Consider the following 14081-nt stretch of genomic DNA (forward strand, 5'->3'; position numbering starts at 1 on the left):
TCTGTCCAGGATGCTGTGATTGAGAGTTCCTGCATGGCAGGGGTTGGACTGGATGGCCCTTGTGATCTCTTCCAGCTCTACAATTCTATGATTATATTCCACTTTTCATTTAAAAACACAGTTTGGCTAACAATAAAAGCAGAAATGATAAAGCAGTTTTCTAAAAATAATCATAATAAAAATCCTTAAATAACAAAATAATACAAATGTTAAAGATCATTTAAAACACTTACTTTATTTTATTTTTATCCTATCTTTCTCCCAAGTTCAGCTCCCAAGTTTAGCTTAAAGAACTAAAAACCAGGTGTAACTAACGATATTATAGGAAGATGCTAGGCAATAATCTTCAGTTGTGAGTGGAAAAACCCAGAACTGGGAGGGATGTCCAATCTCAAGGGGTGATCATTTCCCATGAGGAGTACTATAACACTGAAGGCCTTTTCTCACAGCAAGGAAATGAACCTTGCTATGCCATAGTATAGCAAGTAGAATTCTTGCACCTGAGAGCATAATAACTGGGCCATAACAGCATAGAACTGTCTGTTGTGGCCTGTCTGTGAAATACCATATTCAGGTAAAAATGAATATGTACAATATTCTTTACCAAGATGTTTACCATAAGCATTAACCACATAATTAAGGATCAATTTTAGCAGGTGGTGAGATTGCATATTTCCTAGGGGCCACATTCCTAAAGTTTCCATCATTTCCACGTTTTTTAAAAATTATTATTATGGTATTTATACCGCACTCTTCAGCCCTAAAGGCTATCAGAATATCACATTGTACAGAATGTTCAAAATGCTCAAATCTGCCTCTCTTTATATATCTTATATCCACTTTTGGAGGACCCACTGAGGGTGCTGATCTCAAGGTTTCCAAAATCCTGACACCACCGTTCATATAAGCTTGTTATTCTTATATCTTTGCCACGATCCCAGCAACCTTCACAGACAGCTTCCTGATCAGAAAATGCAATTTTCTGTACAAAAATATCCCATGTGCATGATGCACAAAGCAAGTCCCAAACTGTGAATAGTCTCTGAAGACTATCTCACAGCAGGATGAAAATTGCTAAAATTACCACTTGTTTCCTTTGAGAACAAAATTAGCAAAGAATTTGTTGCTGCTGTGTTCCAAGAGAAAGGAACTTTTTTTGGCAATAGATGGCTGGGCTTGGAGAAGGTGGCAAGTAGCACTGGCCCTCTAAAAAAATGGCAGTGCTTGCCCCCCAACCACATCCAGTCTGATTCAGGTGTCCACACTTCCAAAAACACCAAGGCTACTCTAGAGATTTCTCTCAGATATCTGAGGGTAGTTGAAATAAAAACTAATCCAAATCATTAAATTCCTTATGCCCTCTGGATGCCCAGTATGTATAGGCCCTTTGTGACACCCACACGCCTCACAACCATAGCACATGACGTGGGTGTAACAATGATGGTGCCCTATATACATGGTGCCGCCATTGTTATGTAAGCGCCATGCGACGTCCAGTGGCGCACTTGTTATGCCGCTGCGGCTTCAGAACAACCTGCTTTTTGCGGGTTCATTTTCCGCCAGCAGGAAGCCATACGGTTTGGCAGCTGAGGCTTCCCTCTGGCGGAGAAACAGGCGCCGGGAGTCCCCCCTTTTTGGGCAGTCTGTCCCGTGCCTTAGTTTTGGCTTTTGCACTATTTATTCCATTTATCAAATAAAACTGTCAGCCTGGATTTCAAATCTATGTATGTTCTGCCAGTCTGAATGTCACAGATTTTGAAACATTTTTTTGAAATGGTCTGGCACCAGTATAAACCAAGTTGAGGGAAATAATAGTACCACTATATTCTGGTCAGGCCTAATCTGGAGTAATGCATTCAAGTATGGGAGACTGATTTTAAGAATATAGACAAGTTGTAGCAGTTCAGACAAGGGCAACTAAGATTATACGAGGTATGGAGAACAAAACCTGTGAGGAAAGGTTGAAGAAGCTGGGCGTTATTCTAGGAGCAGTTCACTAGTTATTTTAAAGGAGCTGGAAAAAGGAAACTGTGACATGATTTTTCAAGCAAACTAAGTCATGCTGCAAAATGCCTATAACAGAACAAAAATGGTAGATAGAGCTATCAGACTTTCTCTGAGGCAACTTCTGCATATACAGTGGATGCATATACAGTATATGCGGACGCACTATATGCAGCTTTCAGCATATGGTGAAAGCCGCGCGGGAGCGCATTACTTTCAATGGGGCTCGAGCATACGCGGGTTTTTTTACGTGCGGGGATCCAGAACGGATCCCCCTGCGTAAAAAAAGGGTGCACTGTACATCCTTATAGCATTGATATGTTTGCTTTAGACTGGCTTCCCAGTATATATGCACATAAGAGAATTGTGATAACATTTGAACAGTCAACAATCTCTTTTATGTTAATAAAAATGAAGATTTTTTTTGTCCAACTTTCAAATAACAGAAATGCAGATTTATAGAGACTTAGCTATCACCTCCTTCATTATTCCTAAGCATAGTAGTTGGATGTCTACAGAGAAAGGGAATACCTGTTTGTTAATGTCTAAAGAAACTCCTAGCAAGACCATGCTACAGTCAAGGCCAGAAAAAACTTCCAGCATTGTAACAGAGAAGCAGTTTGTGGGCCTAAGTGAATTAACTATCAGTGAAGAACAAAACACATTGCTTCTAGACTAGATGATCTTAAGAACATGCTGTTTGCAATCAAAGACTTGGCTGAACCAGTAACATCACCAGGTGCACTGAGGGGTGCAGGGGCTACAGACTGCATCGGGTGACACCCCAGATGGGGGTGACACCCAGTTGCCCCCCTTCCACACCCTGCCTCGTCCCTCCTTGCTATGGCCTGATTTTCCTCAGAGGAGAGCTGGGCAGCAGTTAACAAGCCAGGGTGGGTATTCGCACCCCCACCTCCTTGCCATGGCTAGAAGAAGGGGCGGAGCTTCCGCAAGGATGTGTGGCGAGGCAGGACAACATTGCTGATTGCACGCACACCACCCTGACTCTCCTTCCTGCAGCTTGGTTTTCCTGGCTGCAGCAAGGAGCCTTGCTGAGTGCACACTCCATATCCCCCCCCCCCTTGCTGCAGCTTTGTTTTCCTCAGAGGAAAACCAAGCCACAGCAATGAGAGCGGGGGGAGGTGCTTGTGAGCACATACTCAGCAAGGTTCCTTGCTGCAGCCTGGTTTTCGTCAGAGCAAGGGGGGAACGTATGAGCATGCGCAAGCATGTGCAAGCATGTGCTCAGCAAGGCTCCTTACTGTGACCTGGTTTAGGAAAATCAGGCTGGAGTAAGGAGGGGAGAATGTCCACGCACATGCTTGGCAAGCCCCACTCCTTCCACTTTTGAAGTCCTGCCCCGCACACTGGGTGACACCAAAGGTGGGCACGCCACTGGGCTGAATCACTGCTAAATTCAGTATCCACTGATGAAGTCCCTCATGCTGCAAGAGATCTGGATGGGGGCTCTATTGATGCTTTACTAGCAATGGAGGAAGATGATTTGACAACTACAGTTGCACCACAACTCTTGGTGCCAAAGAGGGTTAATAATATACTTCCTTTGCATGAATTGTCTCCCAAACAAAAAGCTCCTGTTCAAACAAAATCCTTGGATATTTGTGATGATACTAATTCAACTACACCAGTTTGACAATTAAATTTATTATTCTGGAATATTATGTGTTGGACAAATAAGTTCCACAACACAGCTTTTTGCAACTTATCTACAAAAGTTTAAAATTCTTTGCTTGCAAGAGGCATGGGCTCCTAAAACTAATTTACCATCTCTTCATGGATTTTCTTCATTTTCTGCTCCAGCTGTCAAAACATGCACTAGAGGTAGTGGCAGCCTTACTACATTTATCTCAGTTGATTTCCAATTAGATATTCAACAATTGGCTAGTTCCTATTTACATTTCATTAGGAATATGCATTTTGGTTCTGTCTTTTGTATAAATGTTTACATTCCACTTAGATATCAAAATATTTAGGTCCCAATAGCATCTGGAATAGTTTATCTGAAATCCTTACCCACCTAGAATGTCAATACCCCTACACAAGGATCCTGCTCTGTGGATATTTCAAAGCAAGAATTAGAGCAGGGTTGAAACAAGTGAAGGGTACTAATTTTGGTCAAGACACTCAAGTCACACTGGTTGTTAGAGATCCCCAAGATATAAGAACAAATAAGCCAGGTCTGAAATTTTTAGAGATCCTCTCCTTGTGCCATCTGCAGTGTCTCAGTGGAACACATCACAACATAACATTGGGTGCCTACACCTATGTCACCAATAGAGGAGCTAGCACATTAGATTATATTGCAGTTTCTGCTAATCTGCTCCCTGGCATTCATACATTTGAAGTTAACAACAGGGTTGAAAGTGACCATTTTCCTTTGTCACTGTTATTTAATTTTGAAATGTTTCACCCCCATGTCTTTCTCAAAATCTAAATGGATTTTTTGTGGGAGTACAGAGAATACAGTGGTCAATCAATTTGGGTGACTCTGTAGTTCACATGTTTGAAAGTATCACTTTTAATGTCATTCAAGACATTTTAGTTTCTAATTTAGAAACTTAGACCCGGCCCATACCGCCAAGAAGTGGCATTCAGGTGGCGATTCTAGGGTTAGGGACTGTGCACCAACCATACTGTCCCTAATCCTAGGACATCATGGTAGTGGAGTAATGGTAGCCTCCAATCCATATGGGGCCCACCATCGTGATGTAAGCGACACGCTGTGTATAGATGTCACTGTGTGTTGCTTACATCACAAGTGCTCCAGTGACGTACTTGTGATGTCTACGCGGTGTCAGAAGAAGAACCTGATTTTTCCAGGTTCTTGTTGGGGTGGAGGGAGACCACACAGTTTGGCTGATGTGGCATCCCTCCGCAGGAAAAGTGGCCGCCTCCAGCCCGCCCTTTTGGGGCGGTATGCACCGGACCTTAATTAGATATCTTCATGCTTATCAAACCATTATTCAAAATTTTAGACCCAAATTGGTCTGTAACAAATTAATCCCAATAGTGTAGTAGCCAATAGATGGTTTGATCTTGAATGTAGAGGTGCCTGAAAAGCATTAATGGATTACTCTTGACAGGCACTTAGAAATAACGATAATACTTCTTCTGACACTTTAGCTGTTATGAGATCATCTTATAAGGCATTTAAACAGAAAAAAGACACATATGTTAGAACACAATGGTAACAATTAGCACTAGCTGTGAGCAGAAAGAGTGAGAACAAGTTTTGGGAATCATTTCCACTGGTATGCACAGGATCAGAGCAGTAATCATAGGGCAAATTTCATCACATCTATGGCATTCTCATTTTAACAGGCTTTATGGAGATTACCCACAGAGGTTTACCTTGCTATTGTTTTCAAAACGGCTTGTGTGCCTTATTGGTCCCCTGTGTCAGTGTTTGAGATTTACCACATTACTGAACTACACTCTTATAGTGCTGTTATTCCACTTTTACTGCTCTGGCTGCCTCCTGTTGCATTCTGGGATTTGTAGTTCAGTGAGGCCTAAGAGCTCTCTGGCTGAGAATTCTAAATGCCCCTCCCTAAACTTCAAATCCCAGAATGCAACAAAAAGCAGCCAGAGCAGTAAAAGTGGAATAGCAGCGCTATAAGAGTGTAGTGTGATATTCTAGAAAGAAGCTTATTGCAGCTCTCACTCTGAGCAAATGCCCCAGGAGAAAGTACGATGTCTCCAGAAATTTTTAAATATTTTCCTGCGTGGTAGGCCTCAATATTAGCCAGTGTTTACTCAGATTATACAGGCATAATTCCATTGGGCTGGAAACAGAGTATAGTTGTTCCCATTTACAAGAAGGGTGATAAGCAAGATGCCAATAATTATTGACCTATTAGTCTTTGGGATATTGACTTGGATTTGGCTATCAATTTGGATATATTCTAGGTCTTGATGCAAAGAAAGGGGCTGGGATGAAGCATACTAGGTTGTATGAAAACTAGTTTTTGATATATCTTATTCTAGCCTTTCTCAAGTTGGTGACCACAAAATACTTTGGGCTACAAATTCCATAATTTCTATCTATTGGCCATACTGGCACTATCTGATAGGAACTGGTACAAAATTCTGGGGGATACTGGGTTGGTCAAGACTGAAATATGCCACCTCTGACAGTTAGTCATATGACCTCCCCTTGAATGCATCCACTGAAGGAGAGAACAAAATCTACAGTTGGCCCTCAACTTTCACAGCTTTGACACTTGTAGCTTTGATTATTCACGAGTTTATCCCCACACATGTGCAACCCCTCCTCCTCCTCCCTCCAAGGATTTTCTCCTTGAGGAAAAAAGCCCAGGAGGGAGGGAGCAGCTGGGAAGGGTGCGCACATGCCCCTCCTGCCTTCACTCATGCTTTAGCTAGCTATAGAATGGGAGGGAGGAAGATGAGCACGCGCGCACCCCTCCCACCTTCTTCCACTTTGTTTTTTCCACCACTTTTGAGGGGGTGGTGTCTTGCTCTCCTAACACCCCCCCCCCCGTGAAAGTGAAGGGCCAAGTGTATTCCTTTGAAATTGCTACCCAATGGTTCCCATACAGCCTTTTGGAGCAACATATCTGAAGGTCTATCATCCAGACATTTTTACAGATATTTGAAGGCCATTATTATTATCCCCCACTTTAATTTTCTTCTAGAGCCAATTAATCAATTGTTTACTACAACCTAGATTCCAGTGACTTGCTTCAGCATACTTTATGTTAATATAGGGCCCGAACAGACAGGACAAAATAAAGCTGCTTCGGGTCACTTTGGAGGTATGCTGTTTAAACGCTGCATGCCTTCTAAGAGGCCAGAAGCCACGCCACAGCCACACTCCAGTCCTAAGGACTGGAGCACAGCTTTGGCACAGCTTCTGGCCTCTTAAGATGCCTGTGTCATTTAAACAGCATACCTCCAAAGTGAACCGAAGCAGCTTTATTTTGGCCTGCCTGTTCGGGCCCTTAGTTATATAGTATAAGTTGCATTGGGGAATACAAGTTTAGTTCATGAAACAGCATATTCTGTTTTTGGATCCTGCTTTAAAAATTCACCAATATGCAAAGACAGAACAATGGCTGTGCCTATGATGGGACCCTCCAAACATATGGACAGCAGCACATTAGGGAATGCTGGCATACATATTATAAAGTATCATCTCAATTAACTATAGGAACATGGATGACATTGGATCATGAAGATATACTTATTTAAAAAATACTTGCTGAACGTAATTTCACTTCTTCTGCATCTGAAGACAAACAAGAGCCGCTGATGCAATCAACATTCTGATGACTGCAATTCTAATTTAATACAGTGTACCTTTAATTATTTAATGTTACTTTATTTGCCATTCATCATGCATTTAGATAAGGTACAACATCTCTGGAAAATCCCTCTAAAACTTCTGCAAGTTTTCATTAGAATATACTATGAATCCCTTAGGAATTCATATTTAACTACTTATTTAACTGCCTGTGAATAACTAAAAAACCTGAAATATACTTGACAGGTGTCAGTCACATAGGAGAACCATAAACAAGATTTATTTGTTAGCTTGTTATACATCTAATAACAAACATGTTATATACATCTAATAACAAAGCTGTGAGAATGGCAAGTGAGACTAGTAAAAAGCTTGTTATATTTTTTTCTAAAGTATCTGAGCTTCCTGTGAAGTAGGAACAATAGTGCTAGTTAAAATGTTAGGGCAGGATGGTCTTGAAAAACTGTGCAAAGGAAATTATACATCTACAGCTGCCATAGCAATGTAACTATGTGTTGCTTTGGTTTCTATTTTAAGTTCAGATCTCCAAAGTTCTTTCCAATAATTTTTGAGCAGAACCAGTCCAAGGAGTTTTCCTGCTAGAGGCAAACAAGATGTTGTCCCCTCTCCACTCCATAAATGGAAGCTGACTGGACTGGCAGTTAAACCTTACTTCAGTACTGGCAATGGAATGTTGTACATCACTACATTTGATGGAACAGTTTTGTCAGGGCAACTTTTAGGCAACTTTTGCGGTATGCATGCTTCTGTCCTATAACACATGGAACAGTTACAAAATGAAAACACTTGGAAAGAAGAAACTGATGCCACCCCATCTGGCTACAAGTGAATGGGATCTAGGACTCCTAGTAGATCACAAACTGAACATGAGTCAACAGTATGATGCGGCAGCTAAAAAGACCAATGCAATTTTAGGCTGCATCAATAGAAGTATAGAGTCTAGATCAAGGGAAGTAATAGTGCCACTCTATTCTGCTTTGGTTAGGCCTCACCTGGAATATTGTGTCCAGTTCTGGGCACCACAATTCAAAAAGGACATTGAGAAACTGGAGCGTGTCCAAAGGTGGGCGACCAAAATGGTGAAGAGTCTGGAAACCATGTTCTATGAGGAACGACTTAGGGAGCTGGGTATGTTTAGCCTGGAGAAGAGAAGGTTAAGAGCTGATATGATAGCCTTGTTTAAATACTTGAAGGGATGCCATATTGAGGAGGGAGCAAGCTTGTTTTCTGCTGCTCCAGAGACTAGGACCCAGAGCAATGGATGCAAGCTCCAGGAAAAGAGATTCCACCTCAACATTAGGAGGAACTTCCTGACAGTAAGGGCTGTTCGACAGTGGAACACGCTTCCTCGGAGTGTAGTGGAATCTCCTTCCTTAAGAGGTTTTTAAACAGAGGCTGGATGGCCATCTGTCAGGGATGCTTTGACTGTAATTTCCTGCATGGCAGGGGATTGGACTGGATGGCCCTTGCAGTCTCTTCCAACTCTATGTTTCTATGATTCTATGACTTGAAAGCAAAAAACAACATTTCTGACATATGGCGAACCTCAGGGATTTTCTTGGCAAGATTTGTTCAGGGTGGGTTTGCCATTACCTTCTTCTGAGACTACGGCCTGGTACAGACGGGCCCTGAATGACGCCCTCGTCACATGCTAGGGTTGCCTCGGGGCAGAGCGCCCACATGGTCCGCAACTCTAGCATGTGACTAGGGTGTCATCGCTGTGCAGCACCGTATAAATGGAGCAGTGCAGCAGTGATGTGTTCATGTCACTGCAAGCTGCTTGCGGCAGCACAAAAAGGAGCCACTTTTTAGCGCTCCTTTTTTGCTGTGCAGCAGCGCTGCACAGCTTGGTTGCTGAGGCACAGATACGCATCAATGAAAGGCAGACCCAGCCTGCCCTTTCAGGCCCGTGTGTACCGGTCCTGAGAGAGTGTCAGTCAGTGGGTTTCCATAGCTGCTTGGGGATTTGAACCTTGGCCTTCCAGGGTCCTAGTCCAACACTTAAACCACTGCACCACGTGACTTTCTGTATGTTATGCTGGCCCTGTTTCTAGGTTTACAATGCAAAGAGAAATTACTACACCTTGTTCATACATATTCATTACTGACTCCAGCATGAAGTGGTGACTTTCATCTAATTTCAGAGACAGAACTTTCAGATTGTTTTAAATCATCAGTTAACTGTGAGTCTTTAATGACTGATTCATCCTCACATACATCTGTTTGTCTTGTGGCATCGAGATGTAATTTACATAGGTTAGTGAGTCACCACAAATCAACCACTGCACATAGAACATTCATAGTACACAGCTCAAAATGCCAAGATTGTCAGTGGGCTCAGCATAAGGGTAAGAGGAAACAATTTAGAAGCCTCAGTGGGCCCATACTGCTGTGGCCAGAGTGCTGTCAGGATATAGTAAAGCAACTTCACTAGCTACCCCTTCATTTCTGGGCACAATTCAAAGTATTGGTCACTTTCTCTTGGTCTCACCACCTTCATAGACATGTTTGGCAAAGACATAGGAGAGGGACTTCTCAGTGACTTCTCCCAGGCTGTGGATTTCTCTGCCATGCAGGTTAGGCTCCCCCCCCCCCCCCCTCACACTCTTTCCACCAGAAAGTAAAGATCTTTTTATTTGACTTGGCTGTGTGAATGGGATATGTGTGCTGTGTTTTTATTGTTCTTCTTATGGTTTTAAATGATTTTATATTGTTTTAAAGTATTGATGTTTTAATACGGTTGCTGATTTAATTGATTTAATTTTTCTGTATGGATTTTAAATTCATGTGTCTTGCTTCAACTCATGTGTCCCATTTTGGAGAATGGCCAGATATTAAATAAATAAATAAATACATAAGAGGACAGCCACCATTGAGCATCTCCTCAGACAGCAGGAAAAAAGCTAGCCCAAATAGGAGTCGCCTTTTTTCTTTTCCTGTCTGCTTTCTCCTCCAGCAGAGCTTCATTATAGACCTCCATGCCTTTATATGCAGCCTGTGATTTTCTACTGCAAGGCCGGGCAAGGTGTGGCCCTCCAGATGTTGCTGATGGCAAGTCTTATTAGCATAGCCGATGTTAAAAAGATGGGAGCTGAAATCCAATGACATTGGGAAAGCCACATGTTCTCCAGCCCTGTCCTACATTCATCTCCCCCCTATCAAAAGTCTTGTGGTGCTTCTAAGCATTTGTCAGATAGACCACACTCATTTCATTGTGACGACGAGGCCATATCACAGACCACTATCCTACGATTACATGTCGATGCATGACATCATTCCTTATATCGTCCACCATGGATTTCAGAATCACTGAAGCTATCACAATTTCATCGTTAGTCACTGTATTCAGTTAGTCATCCAGTGTATAAAGATGATGTGATATATCTGAGGGTCTGAACCAATCCTAAATACTGTACAGTGACAAATAAAGTGACAATCATACATGTGTAGACATGGGGAATGAGGGAGAATGGTCACATACTGTGACATTGGCCAAACCATGTAACATATCTAGGGGTAGCCATGTTGGCCATATAGCAAAATACAATAACATCCAAAATCTGCAAAACAGTGATATAGTGAATCACTGTTGTGAATAAAGACTGGGCCAAACAAAATTCATAATATATATGTTGCAAGCTTCCAAATCTCCACTGGCTTCATTGCCAGGCAAAAGTATCAAAAAAAATTCTTTCTTTCTTCTGTATTATTACATTTAACACCTTTACCTGGCAAATGAGTCAGTGGAGGTTCAAAAGCTTGAAATATTGTGCATTTTGGTTGGCCCAATAAAGGTATCATTGTTTTTGTGGATTTTGGATGTTATTGTATTTGGTCAACCCCTATTATTGTAGCACAAATGGGATGCAAACACAGATCTCTGAGAATTAAATCCAACTGTCTAGCCATTGCTATCTAGTCATGCTGTCTTCAGAATTTACAACGGTTCTGAAACGATCTTCCATTGGTTTCCATTTATTGTTCTTCAAACAGGGCTACTTGACCTTTATATCCTTCCACCTTTTAGGCACTCTCAAAAATTTGGCCACAAGCTATAAATACGTTACATAGCCCCCAACCTCCTCCTTGTTAAAATTCTGTAGAATCAAGTTGGTCCCATATCTTTCCTTTATGTTCCAATACTTTCGCCAACCATTGTTGACGGAAGCTGCAAGACTCATGAACATTTCAGTCCCCTCTCTAATGGAGACACCTCTGTGATCTTTGCAGGGTTGAACCATGTGGTCGAACCATTCCATCGCCTGGCAGCCATCCTGGTAGCATGCTAATAAGGGGCATTTCTGAACCTCCCCTCCTCCCATGCCTATGTAGTCTTTTCCCCAAATGTCCTTACCATTGAGTTGGTTGTACACAACTTCCTCCAGGTGGTCCAGCCGCTGAAGGATGGCCTCCCTGTCCAGCAGGGGCTCCGCTTTGGCGTTCCGGCTCCTCATCCGTCGGTCCGTGCTTCGGACAATCTGGACCAGCTCATGGGAATGGTCCTGGATCCGGCAGTAGACCGAGAAGAGGATGATGCCCACAAAGACCAAGATGTTCACTGTCAACAAAGTTTTGATTTTCCTTCCCACCGCCATGGAAGCAGCTGGTTCTGGAGGGCATCAAGGCATGCTGGCGGGTGCCTCTGGAGCTGCGGCAGCATGGAAGGCAGCCGCAGGAGCTGCTCAGCGAGAAGGTATGTGCCAGGAGGGAAGCAGGAGCTCGAGGGAGGAAAGGGAGGCGGTGTCTCCCGAGTGGCCTCCCCACACCTTCGGCCTTCCTCCTCCTCCTCTTCCTCCTCCTGGTCTCGGAAAAAAGGCGAAGGCAAGCAGAGCCCGTCAGAGGCGGCAGCGGGAAGGCGCTGTCCCTTTCAGCACCACGGCGCTGGCCGCCCTGGCCTCCTCTCCTCCTCAGCCCCCTCCGGGCCGGACTCGGAGCCCCTGGCCGCTCTCTCAGGATACGGCGGCGCTGCTGGGGCTGGAGGGGAGGCGGGGGGGTGGAGCAGGCAGGCCGGCTAAGGCTGGGCCCCGCAAGGCCAGCTCAGGCGGGGAAGGGAAGGGAAGGGAAGGGAGGATGCTGAGGCCTGAGCAAAGCTCCAGCCCGACTCGCCTGCTGCTGGGGGTGCGCGCGCGCCTGCGCCTTCCGCAGTTGCCTGGCTGTCTGCCGCGAGCCCAGCGAAGTCACGTGCTTCCTCGGGTGTGGGGGAGGGGGAGGGGGGAGGGGGAGCCCGGTGGAAAAGCGCCTGGCCGTTCCCAGGGCTTCCCCTCCCCTCCCCTCCCCTCCCCTCCAGACAATCAGCTCTCCAGTCCCTAGGCTTGGTTTTCAACGTCTTTGATGATGGCAAGGGAAGGGGTTATTATTTATTTATTTATTTATTTATTTATTTACGTTATTTATACCCCGCCCTTCAGCCCTAGTGGCTCTCAGGGCGGCTCACAATTATTATTTTTAATCAGAGGGTTCCCTGCCCTCAGGCTTACGATCTAAAAGACACGACACAAAAGGAGAAGGGAATGGTGGTGGGGAAGGGGATGAGGCCCAGCGGTTCTTCTCTCCCTCTGAGGCCTGGACCAAGGCAGATGGACTGGAGGGAGGGCTCAGCTTCTTCTTTCACAGCAGCACCTTGTAGGGGCGAAGGGGAGGGCCCGGCCAGTCCTCAGGGCTCAAGAGCCTTTGGCGACAATCCCCCTCAGGGCTGCTGCTGCTTCCTCACCCGCAAAAGTCTGACACAACGCCCCTGAACTTGGCCAGGCCATGCCACTGCATCCCCCCCCCCCCCGAGGGTCTCCTCCTGCCCACTCCTTCCAGGCAGCTAAGAGCCCTTTCTTTTGCACAACAATATGGCGTGTTGGAGGGCACATAACTGCTCCCGACCATCGAGGTTATGGTTGTTAAGTGGCCTCTAGTCAGACTCATGGCGATCCTGTGGATGAGACATCCCCAGGAGCCCACCCCCCTCCACTTCTCTGCTTAGGTCCTGGAGGCTCAGGCCTGTGGCCTCCCCCTGAGTCTACCCATCTAGCATGCAGCCTTCCTCTCTTTCTGCTTACCTCCACCTTTCCTAGCATCATTTTCTTTTTCAATTATTCATTCCTTCTCATGATGTGGCCTCAGTTTCATAATCTCGGTCTCATCATGACAGCCTCAGTTTGGTCATCTTGGTTTCCAAGAGAGTTCAGGCTTGACTTGGGCCCATTTGTTTGTCTTTTTTGGCTGTCCACAGTCTCCTCAGCACTCTTCTCCAGCCCCACGTCTCAAATGAGCTGGTTTTCTTTCTCTCTACTTTCTTCACTGTCCAGCTCTCCCTCCCATACATAGGAATGGAAAATACAATGGCTTGGATGGTCCTAACTTTAGTATTCAGTTTTATATATTTGCACTTAAAGATCTTGTCTAGTTATTTCATAGCTGCCCTTCCCATGCTTCATCTTTTTCTCATTACTTGACTACCTATATCCAGGTATATTTTCCAGGTTCCCTTTTGTGTTTTTGTGGGTTTGAACTTTGCTTTGGTGAACAAACATTCTAGATGGCTTCATAGGTAACATAATCACTATTGTTGTTGTTGTTTATGTGTTTCGTGACCTACCAGAGGTTACTGACAAGCTTTGGATCATCAGTGATTCCAGTTTTATGCAAGAATCTGTGACTCAGTGAGATATCAGCAAATGATGTGGCATGTTTGAAACAGCATCATGTGGTTGTTTTTTTACAGTTGTTCTCCTTATATCCCAACTCGTACCCTCCATTCTAGTAGTCAAGGTCTGCTGTCCCA

At 44.3% G+C, this 14081-nt stretch overlaps 1 protein-coding gene across 4 annotated transcripts in view; it reads right to left on the bottom strand.

Moving 5' to 3' along the window:
• GALNT9 (polypeptide N-acetylgalactosaminyltransferase 9) overlaps nucleotides 1-12412 on the bottom strand; it is a 95720-nt gene extending 83308 nt beyond the window's left edge. For all 4 annotated transcript variants that reach the window (XM_089489769.1, XM_089489768.1, XM_089489766.1 and 1 more), the window contains exon 1: nucleotides 11664-12412. In XM_089489769.1, coding sequence (XP_089345895.1) covers nucleotides 11664-11904 — 241 coding nt within the window. In that variant the 5' untranslated portion in view covers nucleotides 11905-12412. The remainder of the gene's footprint in view (nucleotides 1-11663) is intronic.
• Nucleotides 12413-14081: the final 1669 nt, after the last annotated feature.

This window comes from Sceloporus occidentalis, unplaced genomic scaffold, assembly GCF_023333645.1.
Source record: "Sceloporus occidentalis isolate IW3139 unplaced genomic scaffold, rSceOcc1.0.p SCAF_41, whole genome shotgun sequence".
Taxonomy (NCBI): Eukaryota; Metazoa; Chordata; class Lepidosauria; order Squamata; family Phrynosomatidae; genus Sceloporus; species Sceloporus occidentalis.